Raw genomic sequence first — 24947 nt, 5'->3', positions numbered from 1 at the left:
TTGGGTCAGGTGCTGGGCAGAGCTGTGGAGTTACAAAGAATAAGGTGAGAGTTCTGGATTCATTCATTCATTCCTCCATTGATGTAACAATAAATGGAACTCTATTACAAGAAACAAATAGCAATAGTGTCATTAATTCTACCTGAGTAGGTTGGTAAGAACTTCAAAGTTGAGATGACAGCCTGGTAGAGCTTTTTAGAGGTATAAATCATCCCCAGGGAAGTCATTCTAAAGAGATGGGGTTCCCCATGCCAGGCACCAAAAGAGACTGGAAAGGTCTTGTTCTATGTGCAGACATACCTTCCCACATATACAGAAAATGCCAGCAGGACAAATATACACCCATCACACGCAAGTTAAGTCAAATAGCAAAACTGGACCCAAACAGCAGAAAATGTACTGGTGGCATAAAGAGACATGACCCTGTAAATAACAATTAAAAAAAGGTTTTCTCAAATGAGGTCCTGCCAAAGAGAGCCCAAGATTTCTGGGAAGGCTTCTACCTCTTCTCTCCTTCAGCTGCCTGTTCCAAGTTCTCTAAGGACTGAGTCTTCTTTCTTCTCTTTATCACCCAACTATCCTTGATGAAACTTGATGAGGACAAAACACTTAGGCTTTTTCCATTTGAATCACGATATAATGGATGACGTGAGGGGCATGGAGAGGGGACATCTGAAAAGAGATTCTATGCTAGAAGCAGAACTTAAAATATTTCACAGCTTATTACATACTAGTACCCATGAAGTCAAGGAAGTCTGGCTTACACTACCTCTCTGTTAATTTGTTCAGGGTTTTTGTTGTTGTTGTTTTTATTTTTACTTTATTTCCTGCCTTAGTGAGGCCTCTCTGTAAACTGTCTTTTCCATTCAACCTCACATATAATTATTGAGCGCCTATTATGCATATTTCCACCATGCTCTATCTATATTTCTCCCCTGTCGCTCAGTCATTCACTCAACGAATCTTGGTTAAACCACATAACAGGTGCCAAGCACTGTTTAAGAACAAATGATATAACAGTGAACAAAACAAGACAAAAATCCCATCCGTCACAGAAATTTCTCTTCTGTGCTCTCTCCGTCACCTTTCTCAGCCCCAAACCCTGAGTACAATTCAGAACACATCTTTTGAAACTGCATTCTCCAAGTGGGTCTGCTTCTTGATCTGCCCACTCTGGATAAAACTTTGACTATAATTCTCAGAGCTCAACAGATTCAGAAAGTTATTTATAACTCTATCTGAAGGGTATTTTAACTAAGGACTTTATGGGAATAGCAACTGAAGGTGGTTGAACTTCTTAGTATCACATTACAATTTATAGAAAATTAAATTCTTGGTCTCTGCTTCCATAATTGCTATAATTTCCTAGTTTAAGTGTCCTCATCAATTGATTTCTAAAAATACGTCTCTTCTCTCAACTCTACTGAAGGCCAGCCTCCACTTAATGGCCAGGCAGAAATGCCTTGCCTGACAACTTCCTGTGTCTTTCTGGGACTCTGGCTGCTCTCTTAATGTCTCTGTGTCTCAGTTGCTCATCTGTAAAATAACCTAATAATAGTAACTACCTCATAGGATTAGAGTGATGATCAAATGAATTAAACTTGCTTTAAACTTGAATTAAAATCCTTTAAAGGGGAAATAATTTTAATAAGTGTTAGCTAATGTTTTCTGTTGTTGTTGCTCCCTTGACCCTTCGCCTGTTCTATGGTTTTACTGTTTCAAACCCAAAGGCCACAAAGTATATTGTTTGACTACAGCAGACACCAAATAACACATAGAATTAATTAACAAATTGGTACATGAAACATGAGTCCTGTCCTCAAGAAATTCACAATCTGTAGGAGAAGCAGACACATACGCAACCCACTATAACAAGAGTCAATCTGTAGAAGACCATACAACAATAGTATGAGATGCTAAGGGAGGTATTAATTCTTCCTGGAAAGATTAGAGAGGATAACACCAAGGAGACTTGACAGTGAGATCAGACCTAAAATCTGTATTGTCTGACTCCCTACTGGGGTGTCTTACCTGGCAGACAATATTTGTTCAACCTCTATGCAGAACAAAACGATGAATGCCACGTGGGGAAAGGGAGTCAGAGAAAGGACCCATTCATTCCCTAATGAATGGGACCCAAGCCTCGGACATGAAGATTCCACACAGCAGTTTTCCACCCAAACCCTGAAGGTATCCAAGCTTGCCCCAACCGTTAAGAATGCAACTGATAAACATCTGTTATTACTGGAGCATGACTCTAAAGAGTGTCACCCTCTTCCTGGGACACTTACCAAAATAACCTTTCAAACTACACTTTGTGCTTTCCCTCATTAAATTCTAACACAAGTCATGGTCTTGTTCCATACGCTGCCATGTTTAAAGTTCCCTCTTAATTGAATGCCTCTCAGAGCTGTCACAGCCCAAGCATCACATACCCCTATCCCACTGTTATAGAGAGGAAATGGAAGTGCCCATGTCTGGGGGTCATGTCAGGGAGACAGTGATGACTGTGGGCACTCGCTGGGTAAGTACACAGAGTATGCCCGAGGGATGGATCTTCCACACAAGACAGGTTTTCAGGAACTAGGAGAAAACAGCACCTTCAACTTACCCAGGACAAGGTTACTTATGGTTAAGAATTAGTTCACACCAAACCAAATGTCAAAAGTACATATAAGCGCTGCAGTGAACATTGGGGTCCATGTGTCCTTTTGAATTATTGTTTTCTCAGGGTATATGCCCAGGAGTGGGATTGCTGGGTCATATGGTAGTTCTATTTTTAGTTTTTTAAGGAACCTCCATACTGTTCTCCACAGTGGCTGTATCAATTTACATTTCCACCAACAGTGCAAGACGGATCCCTTTCTCCACACCTGCTCCAGCATTTATTGTTTGTAGATTTTTTATTATGGTCATTCTGACAGGTGTGAAATAATACCTCATTGTAGTTTTGATTTGCATTTCTCTAATAATTAGTGATGTTGAACATATTTCGTGTGCCTCTCGGCCAATTACTCAGCCATAAAAAGGAAAGAAATTGGGTCATTTGTAGAGATGTGGATGGACCTAGAGTCTGCCATACAGACTGAAGTAAGTCAGAAAGAGAAAAACAAATATCATATATTAATGCATATGTGTGGACTCTAGAAAAATGGTACAGATGAACCTATTTGCAGGGCAGGAATAGAGACATAGACGTAGAGAATGGACATGTGGACACAGTGGGGGAAGGGGAGGGTGGGACGAATTGGGAGGTTAGGATTGAGATGTACACACTACCCTGCATAAAATAGCTAGCAGGAACATATTATAAAGCACAGGAATCAGCTCGGTGTTCTGTGACGACCTAGATGGGTGGGATGCCGGGGAGGGAGGTCCAAGAGAGAGGGGATATAGGTATACATATAGCTGACTCACTTCATTGTACAGCAGAAACTAACACAACATTGTAAAGCAATTATACTCCAATAAAAAGAAAAAAAGTACATATAAGTAACCTTTAAAGAAATGTGAGAAGAGCACTGAATCCCATACATTAGTCTGTGGAGCAGTCATCAGTAGGCTGTAGAAAACTACCTGAGGAGCTTGGAACAAATACAGATTTCTAGACCCACCACCTCCAAAGATTCAGATTCAAAACATTCAGAAATCAGTATGCTTAACAAGACTCCAAAGAGATTCTTCATTTTTTTTTTTTTTTTTCTTACTGCACTGCGAGACTTGTGGGATCTTAGTTCCCCCACCAGGGATTGAATTCAGGCCCACAGCAGTGAAAGTGCAAGTCCTAACCACTGGACCACCAGGAAGCTCACCAAAGAGATTCTTCTGTGTGGGTATGTTTGGTAGCCCCCAGACCAGAGACACCTGTGCACAGTCATCGAGACAGTCATGGCCAAGGTGAATTCATCAGCCTCCTCTGGACCTGGCGCTGAGATGGACAGTCTATAATTTCCCCTGAGCCTCAGCTGCAAGCAGCACAGCAGTGACCAGGAAAGCTACCCTGTGTGTGCTTATTTGCAGGCAGTGTGCCACACCATTTGACTGTTTTCAGCAGCATTGCTCCCACAGGCTGGGAGGTCATGACCAATTTTCTTTGATCTGACACTTATGAGGTTTTAACTGCTGCTTTTCAAAGAGCTGAGTAAAAGCTGCAAAGGCACAGAGTAAATATGTCTTATCAGAGGTGTGAATGTAGAAATGGTTTCTAGGTAGAGTGGGAGGGGTATCCAGAGTTCAAAGAAGTTTTGAAGATCACACCTTAGAAGAGCCTGTGATTCAAATTCCTCCTCCAGATGTTCTTCTGTGTTGAAATTTTTCATTGTCCTCCCATCTTATTCACTCCAAGATGGTAACATAAGGAAGCAGGCAGGCTAAAGATGAGGCACAGGTGTGGGAAACTTCTGTATTTTTGACTCCATAAATACAGAGGGAAATATGTAGAGTCTCTCCACCTTTTTTTCCAGGCCTGCCTCCTTCCCCTTTGTAGGGCATGTTCCCACTGGGGGCCCAATGTAATAAGTTAACTGAAGGGTGTGAGGGTGGAGAAGCAGAGCAATTTAATGGGGGAAACAGATGTGAAGTCAAGAGGGATAGGTTGTAATTTAAAGTATGGTGGCCTTACTCATAATGTGACTTTCAGCAAAGGCTCCAAAAGATAAGAATGTGAACCTTGCAGATAATGGAGGAAAATTGTTCCAGGCAGAAGAAACCACAAGTGCAAAAGCCCTGAGATGGCAAACTAGAGGAACAAGGACCCCCAGCATGGCTAGAATGGATTGAGGGAAAGAGAGAAGAAAAGAAAATATCTGTGCAGTAATGCAGTGGGCAGGGAGCAGATCATGGAGAGCACCATAAGACACTCTATGGACTCTAGTTCTTATTGGACAGTTTTTGAGCACAGGTTTAAAATAATTAACTTATGCTTTAAGTAAATCACTCTGACTGCTGTATTGAGAATAGACTTAAGGGAAGCAAAGACAGAAGCAGGGAGACCAGTTAGGGGGCTACTGAAACAACCCTAGTGAGACGTGATGACAGTGGTGGTAGTGAGAAGTGGTGGAATTCTGGATATATTTTGAAAATGTAATCAACAAATTTGCTGACAAATTAGAAGTGAGGTATGAGCAAAAAATGAGGAGTCAAGGATGAATCTTGGTTTGAGAAATAGATAAAAGAATTTCCCATTATCTGAAATGGAAAAGACACAGAGAGGCAGACTTGGGAAGAAGTATCAGGAGCTGAGTTATATACATGTTAACTGTGAGATGACTTAGATATCCAAGTGGAGATACAGAGAATACAGACTGATATGTACAGCACTCGAACTATTGCATGGTAAACAACAAATATTAGCTATTATTATGAAGATTTGAGAATTCAAATTCTTTCACCCTTTTATTCTGTTTCCATACACTGTGGATATTATCCAAGAAACATCACTTGAAAATAAGTTCAATCCCCACTTCTCTCCCATGGTCACTACATTAGTTCAAGTTCATGACCTCTTAAACAGTTGCCTCTTAATTCGTTTCCATATTTGCCCTTCCCATCCACTCTCACTACTTTCAAGAATTCCACAGCATTTCTCTAATCTTTTCACTCTCTTGCCCAGAAGCTTTCAAAGATGCCCCATACTTAATAAATAAAAGGGAAAATGCCTTTAACTAGGCATTCAAAATCCTTCATGAATTGGTACTAACTTCCCTTGCAAGCAAGCCTGATTTACTTTCCTACATACACCATAGGATCCAGTCCAAACTGACCTGTGTGCCTTTTAACATGCCCTGTATTTCTTGTTGTGTGGCACTTGATCAACATTTTCTATCAATTCTAGAATCACCCTCCTCATATACCCACAAACCACTTCATTTCCAAATAACCTATCATATAAGATTACCTCAAAACCACAAAGTCTCCTGCATTCTCCCAATTAGAAGCAAAGTCCTATTATAAGGAGATTCAATCATATGTTTCCCACAAAAGTATATGTCATGTCTTTGTGACATAATACTTTTTCCTTGCATTGTTATTTTTGTGCATATATTAACTCCAAGATATCCTCAAGGACAGAGAGAAGGATTTATTTCTCTTTGTATTACATATATCACAATGCATTATAAAAAGTAAGAATGCCTACTGAATTAAATTCATTTATTAAATACATATTCTTAACTAAATGTCATATCACCAAATCAAAATAAATCAATATAAATGTCATTATCCTTGATCTTTTGGGCAAAAATACTTAATTCTAAAACAATCTCCAAATAGAAAAATTTGCAAAAAGTTGCTTTAGGACAATACCTCTCTTAGATAAAGTAAAAGGATTTAACCTACCATCCTGTAACAACCAAAATACCAGTCAATCTTAAAAGGAGTGAGAGAAAAGAAACATATTACACATAGAGAAAAAAGAAGATGAGGATAACAGAAGATTTCCTAATGGAAACAATGAAAGCAGCAAGACAATGGAGCAATATCTTTAAAGTACTGAAATAAAGAACTGTCAACCTAGAATCCTATACCCAGCAAAAATATCTCTCAAAAAATCATGATGAAATAAAAGCTTTTTGGATATAAAAAAAGAAAAAAAACTTAAAAGAATTTATAATCAGCAAACTCATGATATAAGAAGAGATGTTACAAGAAGTCTTTTAGTCAGGATGAAAGTGATACAAGAGAGAAATCAACAGAGGTTTCTAATCACTCTTTTCTTTTTAGCTTAATTTGCAAACAACTTTACTGGCACAGCCCAAAGACTTATTCTGCAATTTGAGTAATGTTAATTATATGAGACTAATAAGCTAGAAAATAGCAAGATCTGTGGACCTATTCAGATGGAAACTCCATTTTCAAAATACAATTGCCATTCTGTAGATTCTGTATTGCACCATCTCCCAACACACACACTAGTCTTCAAGGCCCTTCTCCAGTTCATTCCTGCTGATAAGACTTCCATCATTACCCCTTTTTCCTTCTTGTGGCTCCTGCTTTCACTCCTGGTTCTCTCACTACAGACCATAGGTGGTCTGGAAAACCACCTGTGTCACATCTGCCAAGCCAACCACCAAAAAGCATAGAGATATAGGTGTATTCAAATGGGGATGAGGGAGGAGAGGGTTGGATGGAATACCAAAAAAGTATGAGATATGAATTCTATCTTCAAGGAGCTTACAATTCAGAAAATCAGATTAGCATTATCATAAGTTTACATAATAAAGATTGTTTAGGGGACTTCCCTGGTGGTACACTGGTTAAGAATCCGCCTGCCAATGCAGGGGACATGGGTTCGAGCCCTGGTCCAGGAAGATCCTACATGCTGCGGAACAACTAAGACTGTGCGCCACAACTGCTGAGCCTGAACTCTAGAGCCCACAAGCCACAACTACTGAAGCCTGTGCGCTTAGAGCCCGTGCTCCACAACAAGAGAAGCTACCGCAATGAGAAGCCCATGCACTGCAACGAAGAGTAGACCCCATTCGCCACAACTAGAGAAAGCCCACATGCAGCAACAAAGACCCAATGCAGCCAAAAATATACATTAATTAATTAATTAATTAATTAATTAATTTTTAAAAAAAGATTGTTTAAATTGAATCTGATTATATGATTCAAGCTCTACATTGTCTTTTTGATAAATATTTGTGGAGTACCTCCTCTCTGTCCAAAACAAAAATCCTACCTTGCCTATGTTCCAGTCAAGGGAGACAGACAATTTTAAAAAACAGATATACAAAATACATAGTAAAACAAATTTGTTACATGCTATGGAGAAAAATTAAGCATGGAAAAGGATATGAAATGTAGTGGTGGCTCAGTTTTCAATAGAATGTGCAAGACATGAGATTAATAATATCTTAACTAGGTAGAGAAGACTAAATGGAGAAAATGGGCACTGAAAAGATGGAAAATAAGAAATGATTGGGACACATATTGCAGATCAGGCTGGGCTAGGCTGTCAACAGATTAGAAATGGCAGCCAAAAAAAAAAAAAAAAGGAAGAAGTAAAAAATGACTTCCAAGCAGAAGTACTTACAGGGATATCATTATGAAAGATGAGAAATTAGAAGAAGCAGTTCATTTGAGGGGAAAATGACATGACTGAAATCAACTGAGTTCCAAGTGTTGGTGAATCATTTACAGAAAAAATTGCCCATTAGGAAAAAGGAGATGTGGGCTTGGAGCTCATTGGATTTGGTCAGAGCTACAGATAGAGATGCAGAGCCATCACGTGAAGGTAAGCAATGAAGCCCTGAGGTTCCTGAAACCAATAATGGAAAAAGACAGTACTTTGAAAAACAATCACGGATGTTTGTTGGTGGGAGGAGAAAATGCAATAAGTAAAGGAAAACAGAAAAAAATGCCCTTAGCGTTATATAAAAAGAAATAAATAGTATTAAACAGTGCAAATAAAAAAGTCAAGAAAGAGGAATGAGGTCATAAAGGAGGAGGACTAAAAAAAAAAGAGTAGTGACAAAAAGCATTTTATAGGTTGTTATAAGGCTACAAATGGGAGTTGGCAACTAGTGATGATGATAATCATTAATTATAATACTAACAAGAAGTCATTGGGTTTTGTGTTAAAGAATGTTCAGTGATCTCTGAAAGAGATTATTTCTGTAGTTGATAGGGGCAGAGGCCATATAAAAGTGTTAGGGGGGGAAATGTATGTGAATAGGAGAGAAAATTGATGCAGACTATTTGCTCTATATGTGGAGCAATGATGGGACAGAGGCCGTCTGGGCACAGAGAAAAGCAAACACTTTATAATGAATAGTCATGACCTATTTGTGCGTGACAGAGATCATAAAACAAAAGAAGTAAGAGGGTAGGGGAGACCCTGAAACTAATCAGCCTTTAAGTCTGATTTCCAGGCTATAGAAAATACAGGCGATTGAGCATCTAGTTAAATAACACCAAGAAGCAATCAGAAAAATTCAGATTGTGGAACATTTTGTAGAACTGATCTGCTTTCCTCACTAGTCAATAACATGGCAGAAAATAGAAGGGGGCTGGGGAAATGTTTGGATTAGATAAAAATGAAGTGACATAGCACTCAAATATATGTAAGCCCTGTTTGAATCCTAATTTAAACAAACCAATTGTAAAAAGACATTTTGAGACAATGATGGAATTTGTTTCAAAATACGATGCAAAGAGAGAAGGGAAAAAGTGATAAAGTAAGCGGGCAAAATGTTGATAATTTTTTGAATGTGGGTGAAGGGTATATGAGGGAATCATTCTATTCTCTCTACTTTTGTATATGTTATAATAAAAGTTTAAAACAAAAGTATGAGAGGCATTAAATTACTGAGGAACACAGTCCCAGAGAAGAAGCACAGAGAATGGCTTTGGGATGCAAGAAGGAGTTTTGTCCTTTGAAACAGGAGAAAAATCAACAAAGGCCATGTGCAAAGACTGTGCTGAGGGGCAGAGGAGGGAAGTGAGAGAAAGTAAGGAAGACCTTGCATGGTGACCTCAAGATTCTCAGCAAAGGAAAGGCAAAGTTGTCTCCCCACAATGGAAAAAACATGAGATTGAGGTTGGGGTGGAGGTGGGAGAGATATGACACAGCCTTTCACATCGCCAGAAAGAACAATGGTGGAAAATCAGCACATACTCAAAAAGCACCAAAGGCCTAGGAGAAGCCTAGGTTTTATAGAAAGCCTAGTCAGAAATTCTGAGATCTCACCAGATACAAGACACCCACGTTGTTTCTGGGGATTTCAATGCCTCGCACAAAGAGGCAAGTTATTTGGGGACCTTGGAACTTGTCAGGATCAGTTAGAAGTAGTTTTCTTATTGTTTGTTCACATATTTGTTTTTATAATAAGGAGATGTTTATTATCTCTTGGAGAAACCATAGAGATGGCTTTCCCTTTCACCATTGCCCAAGGCATGTCCCCACCATGGTACTTTATTAATCTCCAAAGATCACACTACTCCTCCCAACCTAGCATGTACCATAATAATAAGTACACAGCCACCTTATCATCTAAATAGGCCAAGTCTCACCAGCACAGTTTCTGGTAAGTGTAACCTCACCAATACATTTTGTCCCCTATAGCTCCTAGGATAATTGATAACAATATTAAGTCCTTGGTTCCTGTTCCTGCTTTCTCATCTAGATTGGTCTCTAAAGCAAAAAAAAAAAGCTGCTAGTAAACTTTCTTAGTATTGTTCCTAGAGGGCCAAACCTCCTTTGGGCAGTAGGTAACTTTTTCTGTCTCTATTTCTCCCAGAGTCCTTTGGATTCCGTTTTTTTTCTTTTCCAGCCAGACTCCTTAAAACCCCACAGCAATCCCCTTCCACAAGCCCCTAGAATTCAAAGAGATGGTGTCCCAAATACTAGATATAAATTTCTTCAGAGCTTTGAGTGATTACAGTTGGCTAAGAGATGCTCACCTTACAGTGACCTTCACTATTCAGAGAAGTTAGCAAATCAATCTTAGTTGTCCTTAAGGAGGACTTTACGGTGAGGGGATTGGAGAGAGGCACGCAGGCTGACTCTTCTCCTTGGGGAAGGAAGAGATATGGAACAGCAAATTAAGAAATCCTGGCACCTGATTGCTTAAGGGCCTGGCACACAGCCATCCAGAGAAACTGCTACTTCCCTGCTTCTATTCATGGGCTCCAAGGCCACTGTCATCATGGAAATTTCCTGCAATTGTGGAAAATCTCCAGGAAAGCAGAACTGCAGAGTCCTATCTGTGCTGGGCTGAAGGATACTGTTCTGGCTATCTGAAAAGGATGAATTTGCTAATTAAATGATGGTTGTCAATTAGATTCCCAGGGAATAATTTAACACATAAGAGAGAAAAAAACTGCTCTTCACATAATATGGGGTCTATAAAAGACCTTGCATTGAGCCTAGCACAAAACAAGTGCTCAAAACTACTAGTCCTCTTGTAAACTGAATTTGGTGAAGAAAAGTAGGCATGTATGGAACTTCTGAGGTTCTAATAATGTTCTGTTTCTTGATTTAGGTTCTGGTTACACAGGTGTGTTCAGTCTGTAAAAAATTATTGAGTTGTATACATATGATCTCCACACTTTTCCCTACCTAGGTTATACTTAAATTAAAAGTTATTAAAATTTTTTAATGTTGCTTTACAAGTGAGTGATCTATTCACTAAACTAGGGACAACTCTACTTGTGTTAATTAAAGCACTTACTTGAAAGATTTAAATTTTAATATCTTTTAAAATATTCAGTAACTTGAAAATCCCTTCCAATATTTTCATGGGCTTCCTTACCAAATAAGTGCAGGAAGAAAATCAAGAAAGAAGGAGCCCTATTATATTGGGTTTGGCCAAAAGTTTCGTTCAGTTTTTTCCATAAGATGGCTCTAGTAGTGCTTAGTTCTTCGAACTTCATTCGAAACAATTTTGTTAGATTTTATTACAACAGCTGTCATATCAGCGTGCATTTTTAAAAAAAAATCAAAATTTGTGAATTTTTGTGCAGCCATTTTAATGTTGAAGATGGAAGAAAACAACATTTTCAGCATATTATGCTTTATTATTTCAAGAAAGGTAAAAACGCAACTGAAACAAAGATTTGTGCAGTGTATGGAGAAGGTGTTGTGACTGATGGAACGTGTCAAAAGTGGTTTGTGAACTTTCGTGCTGGAGATTTCTTGCTGGACGGAGCTCCATGGTCGGGTAGATCAGTTGAAATTGATAGCGATCAAATTGAGTTATTAACTGAGAACAGTCAACATTATACCACGCAGGAGACAGCTGACATACTCAAAATGTCCAAATCAAGCACTGAAAATAATTTACACTAGCTTGGTTATGTTAATCACTTTGAAGTTTGCATTCCACATAAGTTAAGAGAAAAAAAACCTTCTTGACCGTATTTCCACATGCCATTCTCTACTTAAATGTAAGGAAAACGTTCTGTTTTTAAAACAAATTGTGACAGGCGATGACAAGTGGATACTGTGCAATAATGTGGAACAGAAGAGATCGTGGGGCAAGTGAAATGAACCACCACCAACCACACCAGAGACCGGTCTTCATCCAAAGAAGGTGATGTTGTGTATATGGTTGGATTAAAAGGGAGTCCTCTATTATGCGCCTCTTACAGAAAACCAAACAATTAATTCCAGCAAGTAATGCTCCCAGTTAGACCAACTGAAAGCAGCACTCAACGAAAAGCACCCAGACCTAGTCAACAGAAAATGTGTAATCTCCCACCAGGATAACACAAGACCGCATGTTTCTTTGATGACCAGGCAAAAACTATTACAGCTTGGCTAGGAAGTTCTGATTCATCTGCCATATTCACCGGATATTACACCTTTGAATTTCCATTTATTTCAATCTTTACAAAATTCTCTTAATGGAAAAAATTTCAGTTCTCTGGAAGACTGTAAAAGGCACCTGGAAGAGTTCTTTGCTGAAAAAGATAAAAAAGTTTTGGGAAGATGGAATTATGAAGTTGCCTGGAAAATGGCAGAAGGTAGTGGAGAAAAAGGGTGAATATATTGTTCAATAAAATGGTGAAAATTGGTGAAAATGAAAAATGTGTCTTTTATTTTTACTTAAAAACCAAAGGCACTGGGCTTCCCTGGTGGCGCGGTGGTTAGGAATCCGCCTGCCAATGCAGGAGACATGGGTTCGAGCCCTGGTCTGGGAAGATCCCACGTGCCGCGGAGCAACTAAGCCCGTGCGCCACAACTACTGAGCCTGTGCTCTAGAGCCCGCGATCCACAGCTACTGAAGCCCGTGTGCCACAGCTGCTGAGGCCCGTGAGCTTAGAGTCCGTGCTCCATAACAAGAGAAGCCACCGCAGTGAGAAGCCTGCACACCTCAACGAAGAGTAGCCCCCACCCGCCGCAACTAGAGAAAGCCCACGTGCAGCAATGAAGACCCAACGCACCCAAAAATAAAAATTAATTAATTAATTAAAAAAAAAACTGAAGGCACTTTTTGACCAACCCAATGTATAACATTACCTTATATTTATCCTTTATAAAACATCATAATTTAAGTTATATAATTATTTATGAAAGTTGTGTGATTATTTGTTTAACATCTGTCTCTCATGCTGGATTGTATGTGTCAAGAGCCAGGAGAACTCTGTCCCTTTTTTCATCACTATACTTCTAGCATCTAGCAAGATGCCTAGTCCATAGTAGATGCTCAATAAACATTTGTTGAATGAGTGAATGAATGATTAGATTAATGAATGAATGTGAAATCTAGCATTAGTTTTAGTTGTGTAAAAAGTTAGACGATACTTTGAATAAACCCTGGATAAGACATAAAACTGTGTCCTTACTGGTTAAAGAATGAATGAGAATACAGAAAAAAAAATTTTTTTTAAGGTGGCTCTCAATTTCTTTATTGTGTAAATTATTGAAAATAAATGTACGATAGCTTTGTTCTTATTTTTATGGTATACAGTGTTTCATCTTATCAGCAATTGTTACATTGGTTTCTCTCATCTTAAGTGTATTAGTGAATCTTCACATTTATATGTAATAAACCTTTATGATAAGGTCACAAAAGACCCAAGGGAAGAATAAATGAAATATAAAAGTCAAAACCTGAGATTTTAATAACAATAAAAAATAAAAAGAAGCAGCCTATGCCTAGGAGAGAGAAAGTACCTGGTAAGCACCCAATGAAAAGAGGAGAAGGACTTTATGTCAAAGGAGGCAGAAGCTAAGGAAGATGAAGACATTTTAACAAGAGTTTAAAAGAACTGAGAGAAAAGTTGTGTCTTTAGCTGCCTGGATATGAATATGAGGGTAGAGGGCCAAGGGGGGTCCATTTAGAAAGACATGCCCAGGTGCAAATCTGGCAAAAGACAAGGCTTGAGGCAGAGAGTCTGCCTTAAGATACCCTCCTTTTCCATTTCAGGACATCTCGCCAGCATCCTCCCCTACCACCAAATGCCCACTCTCCTCAGGCTGCTGGCTGTCTCCCCTAACCTCCCTAATTAACCCCTCATCCCTACTTACTCCTGGCCTTTTTCTCCTTTTAGAATCTCTGTCAAAACAGAACAGTCCTATGTCTGTGCCAGGATCCAAGCTCTTTTCTCTTCTTAAAAATTCTTTCATAATGTTCTCTTTTAAAAAATTAAAACTTTATTGAGATATAATTCACATACCATGCAATTTACCCATTTAAATGTATATTTTCAGTAGTTTTTAATATAGTCACAGAGTTGTGTAATAATCACAATCACTTTTTATCATCTTAGAAACAAACCCGGTACCCATTAGCAGTCATCCCCATTTCTCCCCAACCCCTAAGCTGAAGCAACTACTAATCAACTTTCTGTCTATATAGATTTGCCTGTTATGAACATTTTTACATGAATGGAATCATACAATATGTGGTCTTTTTTGTCAGGTTTTTTTCACTTATTATAATGTATTCAAGGTTCATCTATGTTGTAGCATATATCAGTACTTCATTCCTGTTTATTGCCAAAGAATATTCCGTTGAGTGGATATACCACATTTATTCGTCCATTCATTATTCCACTTTTTTACTATTATGAATAATGCTGCTATGAACATTTGCAGGGTGTTCTTCCATAGGATGTTAGAACTAGAGGAAGTTTAGCAATTATCTGGTCTAATCTCCATTAAACTCTTTGGTCACATGACACAGCAAGAGGCAGGTGTAGAAAGGATGTGATAGCGTAAGACTGAACCCTGCTTTCTGCACCAGTGCTGTCAAAAGTAACTACATTTAGTGAACTCAGTCATGTGCCATCACTATTTCAGTTCTAAATAGCTTCTTGTTTCACTTTGTATTTAAGTTAAGCCCTCAGTTGAACCTGCCTGAAACTGATGGTTTTCTTCTGTTATTATTAATGCCTCTAGAAGTAGGCTGTTTCCATAGGCTTCCCCAGCTGGACTCCAGTGCACTCACTCAAATCCAGCATCTACTAAAAATGACTTTCTACCCTTAACTACAAATGCTGCTGTTACTGCTACTTTTATCACATCTGATGATCTTCTCCATCTTTGTTTCTTTGTATTTTTATGCACTTATTCACTGCATTACACTGCTCAGATGAGAAATTTTTTTCTCCATCTCCTTGAGAAATCCAAGATTTCACTGTTGTTAGCTGCACTTTGGATACTGTGTTAGTCTGTACCACCTGAAGTTTTCCCTGTTTTACACTAATCTATTGGCTAGTGTTAGTCTGAGATCCTTTCTCACCTTTTCAGGTAAAAAAAAAAAACAAAAACAAAACTGATTCTTAAACTCCCTTTGAGGTCTCTTAACCAGTGGGTGGTTTCCAGCGCGCTGATTATCTAAATCAGTGATCTGCAAACTGGGGTACGCATTCGCATACATAAAGAGTTTCCAGGAAGTACATATTAGTGCACAATTTCAACAGGATCAATTTCTAGATTTTCAATTTCTGTTTAAACTCGTTCCTCATTGATATGGGTGAGAACATGTTTGCTCAAGCTGAGTTTTCCTGGACCACTAATTATCCCTGTCCAAATTAATGAAAGAAAAACTCACCTCTCATCCAGTCTAAATTTACTTCAATGCATTGCCCCAGTGTTAAAAAAAAACCCAGGGCACTAAAAATGCAACAATTAAATATTGTGTTTGTGATAAGAAAGTGAGTGTCTCTAATGAACTAGGGAAAAGAATATTCACAAATCAGGTGGTTTCCAATTCTTTGCTTTCTACAAAATTGAAGATGTTAGTTGATGGATCATTAAGAATCATTTTTAGTGAACAATAACTATTGACTGCTACTGATATAATCCCCCTTTCAGTTCTATCCACTTGCTTGTATGAATGCAGTTTCTCAATATTCACACCTATAAAAAATAAAAACATTAGCTTACACTAGCAGTAATATCCATCCAAGAATACAGAAACAAATTGAAAAAATAAAATAACCTCATCTGTTTTATCAAGATATGCATTTGCAATACAATTTTATTCCATTGAATATCAAAATGTGTAATATATTTGCATTGTTTTGACCAATTCTATAGTAATACTATAGAGAATAATGATTCAATTTAAAATAGACTTTTAACACCTAGAACCTTATGCTAGTACATAAAACAAAAATTTTAAATGGCTGTTTTTACTTTCTTTTTCTTTTTCCTTAAGAGCGAGCGGCCCTTGCGGTGGCGGTTTGGGGTGGGCGCCGCCAAGGTGAGGGGGTCTCGCCTCCCGCAAGCTGGTAGACTGATTGTTCCATTATGGATGGAGGGGATGATGGTAACCTTGTTATCAAAAAGAGGTTTGTGTCTGGGGCAGAATTAGATGAATGGCGCAAAAGGAGGCAAGAAGAATGGGAGAAAGTTCGAAAACCTGAAGATCCAGAAGAATGCCCAGAGGAGGTTTATGACCCTCGGTCTCTAAATGAAAGGCTACAGGAACAGAAAGATAGGAAGCAGCAGGAGTATGAAAAACAGTTCAAATTCAAAAACATGGTAAGAGGCTTAGACGAAGATGAGACCAACTTCCTTGATGAGGTTTCTCGGCAGCAGGAACTAACAGAAAAGCAGCGAAGAGAAGAACTGAAAGAACTGAAGGAATACGGAAGTAATCTCAACAAGGTTGGAATTTCTCAAGAAAACAAGAAGGAAGTGGAGAAGAAAGTGGCTGTGAAACCCACAGAAACCAAGACCAAGTTCTCCCAGGCAAAGCTGTTGGCAGGAGCTGTGAAGCATAAGAGCTCAGAGAGTGGCAACGGTGTGAAAAGACTGAAATCGGACCCTGACCCAGATGACAAGAATCAAGAAGCCCCGTCCTGCGTGTCTCTTGGAATCACATCTCCGAGTGGTCCCTCCATCCACTGCCCCTCCGCTGCCATCTGTATCGGCATCCTCCCAGGTTTGGGCGCCTACTCTGGGAGCAGCGACTCAGTCCAGCTCAGACAGCGAAGGCACCATCAACGCCACCGGCAAGATGGTCTCCTCCATCTTCCGAACCAACACCTTCCTCGAGGCCCCCTAGTTCCTCTGTTCTTACCACAGGGAGCTCCTCCCCAAGAGTAGACTGGACAGTTTATTCTGCCTACAGGCATTACCTCCCACAGAAAAGTCCCTTGCCTGCTCCCTGTGCACACCATGACATTTTTAACCTCATCTAAAAATGTGCCAGAGGGCTTCCCTGGTGGCGCAGTGGTTGAGAGTCTGCCTGCCAATGCAGGGGACGCGGGTTCGAGCCCTGGTCTGGGAGGATCCCACATGCCGCGGAGCGACTGGGCCCGTGAGCCACAACTACTGAGCCTGCGCGTCTGGAGCCTGTGCTCCGCAACAAGAGAGGCCGCGATGGTGAAGAGGCCCACGCACCACGATGAGGGGTGGCCCCTGCTCGCCACAACTAGAGAAAGCCCTCGCACAGAAACGAAGACCCAACACAGCCATAAATAAATAAATAAATAAATAATTTTTTTAAAAACAAAAAAACAAACAAACAAAAAAAACTTTGTATACAATTAAAAAAAAAAAATGTGCCAGAATCCACTTGTGGCCCGACTTGTGTTTGTTTTCTCTTTCTACCCCAGTACAGATGCCCAAACCTGTCCCATGGCCTCTGTCCTCACTGATGTAGTAGGGTAGAGGTCAGGGCCCAGCAGAAACTCCACTAAAAATGCCCTGGGAAGATAGGTACCAAGCGGCTTGCCAAGGGTTTGGGTTCTGTTGCTTTCTTGTTTTTTTTAGTTTTTGTTTCTTTTTTTTTCCTTTCCCAACACCACAAAGAAGCAAGGACAGTTATTGAACAGGTATCATTTAAACATTCTATTCTAGACGAAGGCGCCATTTGATTATACTGCATTGTGGAGTGTGCAGGGGGGGAGAAGGTGCCAGGTGATGGAATGGTGCACTGCCCTGGAACTAACTTATTCTTGATGTTGTGTGACTAAGTAAAGATTCTAAACTACAAAAAAAAAAAAAGAAAAAAAAATTTTAATGAAATTTTTATTTCAAGGAGAAAAAAATGTAAAATTTCTGACCATTAAAAACGAAATGTTCATGCAATTTTTTAATATTTAATCACTATAATATTAAAATTCAACTGGATATAGTGAAAAGAATGATATAATAATTTTGTATTTACTGAGATTTTCCTTTATTAAAAACATATTTTGTTTTACTTCATTGAGAATAATTATAATAGCTACTTTAAAATCATTGTCTGTTAGTTCCAACATCCATTTAATCTCAGCGTCTGATCTGCTTCATGTTCTTTTCTTTTGAGAATATGCTTTATTTCCTTGTTCCTTCATGTGAAACATAACTTGGAATTCTATGCCGAACATTATGAATGCCATAGTGTGGAAAATATGGATTCTGTTATTTTTCTCCAAAGAGGAAATTTGTTTTAGCAGGTATTTTTCCTTGGCTGGGCTTGAATTGCAAACTCTGTTTCTTCTATGGCAACTTGGATCTCTTCAGATCTTCTTCATCTTTAGCTGGCTGCTTTGAGTCTGCTCTGCCCATGCGTAGTTCAGGAGTCCAGTCAGAGATGTGGATAGATAGCATTTGGGGGTCCCCACTCTGGTTCTTCCCTTCCAGAATTTACCCACGCTCTTTACTATTAAAGTTAGTAAGTTTCCTAACTTCAATTTTCTAATTCTCCAGGCCTGAAGGATTGCAAGTTTTATCACGTGTGCTGTTGCCACATGCAGGCTGTACTTAGCCTCAAGCTAAATGCCGCAGAGACAGAAATTTATTTATTTAATTCAGTCTTCCCTCTCCACACAAGTATGAACTTCCCACCAGAGTTGGTATACTTCTGCTTGCTCTCCAGTACCTTCAGATACTGATTTTCTGGTTTTTTGGTTTGGTTTGGTTTGGTTTGGTTTGGTTTGGTGTTAGGTCCAGACTTTGCAGCTATTTTCTATGTGGATGGAAGTTGAGTGGTCATCCAGTAGAGTCTTAGTCATCATACCTGAAACCAGAACCCAATTTTGTTTTAAAATATTAATCAGCATTTATGATAAGCTAGGAATGCTATCCTTTGCCATTATTTAAAATAATGACAAAAAAAAATTTAGACATCAACCTTATAACGTAAAAGGATGTTCTTTTTTTTTCAAAATTACTTTAAGGGTGTTATATCAGAAACCTCTTCTGTGCAATTTCAGATCCTCTCAGCCTCACTTGACTCTTGCTCTAGCCACCATTGTGGCCACCAGTTTTACACAGGTAAAACCTGACAGTGTCTCATCTCATGCCTATGCCAAGTGCCTCTTGCCTCCCATCCCATTGACCATGAGGCATGGGATGGTGTAGGACCCAACATGGAGCCCACACATGCATGACCCAGAGTTTGGGGAAGTTAAGATTCTGTGGGTGGAACTTTGACAGGTGGTAGATGGAAACCAGTGAATAAATTTTCTTTCTCCCCCAAGAATAACAATCTAGCTTTGAAAAGCCGGTCCAGCAGAATCAAGCAGGTACTCATACGTAGTAAAAGACAACTCAGTGATGCGTTGTTTTGTTGGCTTTCCCTCTATTCTTGGCTCACATCGCTTTCCCCTCACTCCTTTCCTCCCCCAAGATAGCATGTAACGCAGTCATAGCGTGGAAGCTTTGTTTTCTGGGGTAGCCAAGTTAAGAAAGAAGTATGTGAACCTCACCTTTAGTTCCAAGGGCAAAGATTCAGAGTCATCTGCTCATCACATATGATTTCTGGTCTTCTAAACTCTCCTTCCACTCTGACCTACAGCAACTCTAACCAACCTAGTCTCACCCTGCTCTGAAACGCCCTCAAGTTTCAGTGATCCACTTTGTTCATCATGAGAGATTTTTATATCTGACCTATGACTTTGGAGGAAACAGAACATCTTTCAGGTCCAGAGCTACTAGAAGGTCTACATCCTAAAGACATAGCGGAGCCTTGAACCCTGACTCCTCAGTCTTTCTTTTTTCCCCTTTTCAAAAATGTTCCTCTTCTATCTTATTTCTGAGACAAAGAATAAAGCATCTGTGGTAAATGTACAAAAAAAGGAAGCTGGCATTCAAACTGCACATGTTCCATCAGACAAGCTCTTTTTAATACCTTAGCAATTTCCTGTTGTTGATCATGTGAGTTTCAATAGCTACATTCAGCTATTTTGTTGATGAGACAAACAGCAGAATCAGAACCAAAGAGTGAACAATGAAGAGAAGCAAATTATACTTCAGTATAAGGAAGAACTTTCTAATGATTGGTGCAGTTACACAAGCAGAGCAGAGAGAATGACTGCATTATGGGATGTAAGAGCCACACGGAGAGGTTATATAACTACCTGTTTGGAATGTTTTGGGGCAGTGATACTCAAGCTTGAGCCCCCAGAATTTCTGATTTAATCATTTGAGGAAGCTTGAGAATTTGTATTTCTAACAAGTGTCCAGGTAATGCTAATAATGCGGGCCTCAGGACCATACTTTGAGAACTACTGTACAGACATTCTGATTAGATAACCCCTCAATTGAGATGCAGGAGAATGTAGCAGTTAAGGGCAAAAGCTTTAAAATCAGATTAGACCTAAGTTTGAATTTCAGTTCCTTTATATTCTGGCTGTGGGTATTTAAGCAGGCTTCCTCATCTGTAGACAGGCACACCTCATTTTATTGTGCTTCACTTTATTGCACCCCACATATATTCCATGTTTTACAAACTGAAGGTTTGTAGCAACCCTGCGTAAAGCAAGTCTATTGATGCTATTTTTCCAACAGCATTTGTTCACTTCATGTCTCTGTATCACATTTTGGTAATTCTCACAATATTTCAGACTTTTAAATTATTATTGTATTTGTTATGGTGATCTGTGATCATTTATCTTTGATATTACTATTGTAATTGTTTTGGGGCACCACAAATCGTGCCCCTATAAGACAGCCAATTTAGTGGATAAATGTTGTGTGTGTTCTGACCGCTCCACCCACCAGCCTTCCCCTGTCTCTCTCCCGCTTCTTGGGCCTTCCTATTCCTTGAGACACAACAGTATTGAAATTAGGCCAGTGAGTAACCCTTGCAATGGCCTCTAAGTGTTCAAGTGAAAGGAAGAGTCACACATCTCTCACTGTAAATCAAAAGGTAGAAGTGCTTAAGCTTAGTGAGGAAGACATCTCAGAAGCTGAGATAGACCAAGAGCTAGGTCTCTTGTGCCAATTAGCCAAGTTGTGAATGCAAAGGAAAAGTTCTTGAAGGAAATTAAAAGTGCTACTCCAGTGAACATATGAATGATAAGAAATAAATAGCCCTGTCGCTGATATGGAGAAAATTTTAATGTTCTGGATAGAAGATTAAACCAGCCACAATATTCCCTTAAGCCAAAGTCCAATCCAGAGCAAGGACCCAACTCTCTTCAGTTCTATGAAGGCTGAGAGAGGTGAGGAAGAAAAGTCTGAAGCTAGCAGAGGTTCCTTCAAGGAAACTAGGTTAACCATGAGGATTAAGGAAATAAGCTGTCTTCATAACACAAAAGTGCTAGGTGAAGCAGCAAGTGCTGATGTAGAACCTGCAGCAAGTTATCCAGAGGATGTAGCTAACATAATTAATGAAGGTGGCTACACTAAACAACAGATTTTCAATGTAGATGAATTAGCTTTCTATTGGAGAGAAGATGCCATCTAAGACTTTCATAGATAGAGAGAAGTCAGTGCTTGGCTTCAAAGCTTCAAAGGACAGGCTGACTCTCTTGCCAGGAGCTAATGCAGCTGGTGCCTTTAAGTTGAAGTCAGTGCTTATTTACCATTCTGAAAATCCTAGGGCTCTTAAGAATTATGCTAAATGTACTCTTCCTATGCTCTGTAAATGGAACCACAAAACCTGGGTGACAGCACATCTGTTTATAACATGGTTTACTGAATATTTTAAGCCCCCCTATTGAGACCTACTGCTCAGAAAAAAAAAAAAAATTCCTTTCAAAGTATTACTGCTCATTGACAATGCACCTGGTCACCCAAGAGCTCTGATGGAGATGTACAATGAAATTAATGTTGTTTTCATGTCTACTAACACCACATCCATTCTTCAGCCCATGGATCAAGGAGACATTTCAAATTTCAAGTCTTAGTGTTTAAGAAATACATTTTGTAAGGTGATAGCTGCCATAAATAAGGATTCCTCTGATGGATCTGAGCAAAGTCAATTGAAAACCTTCTGGTAAGGATTCTAGATGCCATTAAGAAAATTCATGATTCATGGGAAAAGGTCAAAATATGAACATGAACAGTAGTTTGGAAGAAGTTGATTCCAATCCTCATGGATGACTTTGAGGGGTTCAAAACTCCAGTGGAGGAAGTACCTGAAGATGTGGTGGAAACAGTAAAAGAAAAGGAGCTTGAAGCTGTAACTGAATTGTTGTAATCTCATGATAAAACTTTAACAGATGAGGAATTGCTTCAGATGAGCAGAGAAGGTGGTTTCTTGAGATGGAAGCTACTCCAGTGAAGACTAGTGAAATGACAGCAGAGGATTTAGAATATTACATAAACAGTTGATAAAGAAGCAGTAGGTCTTGAGAGTAGTGACTCCAATTTTGAAAGAAGTTCTATTGTGGCTAAAATGCTATCAAATAACATTGATGCTACAGAGAAATCATTTGTGAAAAGAAGAGTCAATCGATGCAGCAAACATCGTTGTCTTATTTTAAGAAAGCACCACACCCACCCCAACCTTCAGCAACCACCACCGTGCTCACTCAGCAGCCATCAATATTGAGGCAAGACCCTCCACCCACAAAACGACTATGACTCACTGAAGACTCAGATGATGGTTATCATTTTTTAGCAATAAAGTATTTTTAATTAGGCATTTACATTGATTTTTTTTAGACATAATTCTATTGCACTCTGGATAGATTTCAGTATGGTGTAAACATAACTTCTATATGCACTGGGAAACCAAAAAATTTATGTGACTCTCTTTATTGCGATATTCCCTTTATTGGGGTTGTCTGGAACCAAACCCATAATATCTGAGGTATGCCTGTGATTGGAAAATCGATAGGACTCACTGCGTAATTGCAGGGAATAAATATATTAAAAGCAAAGTAGCCATTAATATCCTTCGTTGTCTGCAAGGAGCCATAATATGCCCTCCTATTTAGCTATCATCACTATAGGAATAAATACCTTTCCTTTTCAGAATAAGGACACCTATTTCCAGAGTAGAAGCAGGGACACCCAGCTACAGCAATAATCTATATATACCATGTGTCAGGAAATCTCATTGAGACCCATTTTTCCCCCCAGGAACGCTATATCAGCATGTAAACATCACCTCAATTAAACCAACTTTTTGGAAAAAAATGGCTTCCCCTGTGCTAACAAATTAAAATAATCACCTGTCTACTCAAGAGAGTCAATATTGATCACTACAGAGGAATCACTATAACCAAATGAGGTTTTCTAAAAATAAAAATGAAGTGCTATTTAGGATACCACACATAAACCAAATTTTCCTTTGAAGGGAAAAATCCAATAAAATCATTCTCCTTTTGACGTCACTGGGCATTCCAGATGGTTCTGGGAGCCTAAAAGCATCTCTGCTGACTGTAAAGGAAAACCTCAACAAATGGGATTGGTCAATCACATCCTTCAAATGTGTTTGCTCACTGAATGTCCACGCCAGCCTTTCCAAGCAGGAGAACTGCATTTGTGATTTATTCCCCACGCTGACCTCCCGTCAACAAAGGGCAGGCAATCCCCTATGGACCAAAAACAGCCATTTGACTCACATTCTGGACTTCATAACAAGAGCATTTGGATAGGTAAGGCCTCAGGGGACAAAGAAAACAAAAATAGAAAGCAAAAAGAGCTGGCTCGGAAAGAAATGAGATCACCAAACAACTACAGGCCGACTCTTGTCCCCGCAGTTTCTTGCTGAAGCACACAAATTGAAATTTCTCTCTTCCATGAACCCTCCCCATTCCCATGGGGATCAGACAGCTGAGGGAAGCCCTCACCAAGACAGTTATCTCTATGGAGATGGAGAAGGTTCTGGGAACTATGAAAGCCCGAGAGAGATTTCTACTACTTGTGAAGGCAGTTCAGCTGAGAATAGGGAAAGCTGGCATCCACTTAGTTAACACGGAGCACGAACCACTTGTCAGACAGGATGACAGGCACCTGTGGTGGGAAGTCCACACCTGGCTCTGCCTTCAGGAAAGCCAGTCAGTATGAGAGCTTGAAGCACATTTGGTTACTAGGGGTGTGGAGCATTGTGTGTGTCTCTTTAGGAGAAGGTACAGAGAAACCTGAGAGGAGGCCTACAGGGCTGTCCCACTGATTTCCACACAATAGGAGTGAAAACAGAAGGAACAAGCACCCCAGTTTCTCCCTCAGAACCTTGGAGAACAGCAGCTACCTGGAGCATCCCATTCAGGTAGTATCTATGGGGGAGCGAACCCAGCCCCAAACATCTAGGGAGCCAGTCGCCTGAGAAACAGCATGAAAGAGGGAAGCAAATCTGGGTTTTTTAATAACCTGTGGGTATTTCCACTTCCCAAAGTGGAGCTCAAAAGTCATGGCAGCAGGAGAATATAGTATCTCACATTTGTTTAACACTGAGGACTTTACCAAAAGCCTCCATGTCCAACTGAAGAAATGTTTATGACACACCTAACAGAAGTCAAGCAGTGTACTAGGCACTTTCAAAGCTATTGCTTTGTTATAATTTTGATATCCACCCTGTTAACTAGTTATTATTGTCAGGAAGTGAATTGGAGAAATCATGAGTTTGGTTCAAATTCAAACGTCTAAAGAGTATCAGTGGAATTAAATTTTCGGTTAAAACTATTAAATCTCCTCTATTCATTATGTTGCCTCCAAGCCATTTGCCCATGGGCAAACTCAGAGGGGAACATCTCTTTAGGGTAGATGTCATTAATAGTTGGAGTCTCATACTGCAACCTGAAGAGACAGTGAGAGGAATTCACATTAATTGAGCATCTTGTGTGTGCTGAGCCCTTTCATACACTACCGGTAGAGCATACACTAC

The 24947-nt window shown here is 39.5% G+C and overlaps 1 protein-coding gene and 1 pseudogene across 2 annotated transcripts in view; both read left to right on the top strand.

Moving 5' to 3' along the window:
• The window catches only part of SFT2D2 (SFT2 domain containing 2), an 842470-nt gene extending 825075 nt beyond the window's left edge, over positions 1–17395 (top strand). The window contains exon 5 of the mRNA XM_082439100.1: positions 17160–17395. Within this exon, the coding sequence (XP_082295226.1) occupies positions 17160–17237 (78 nt within the window). The 3' untranslated portion in view covers positions 17238–17395. The remainder of the gene's footprint in view (positions 1–17159) is intronic.
• Positions 16194–17087, top strand: LOC309649391 (PSME3-interacting protein pseudogene; annotated as a pseudogene). Its single transcript has one exon. The product of its transcript is annotated as a PSME3-interacting protein pseudogene (transcript).
• Positions 17396–24947: the final 7552 nt, after the last annotated feature.

The sequence above is a fragment of the Balaenoptera physalus genome (genome assembly GCF_965194825.1).
Source record: "Balaenoptera physalus genome assembly, chromosome: 1".
NCBI lineage: Eukaryota > Metazoa > Chordata > Mammalia > Artiodactyla > Balaenopteridae > Balaenoptera > Balaenoptera physalus.
This window is presented reverse-complemented; position numbering and strand designations above follow the sequence as displayed.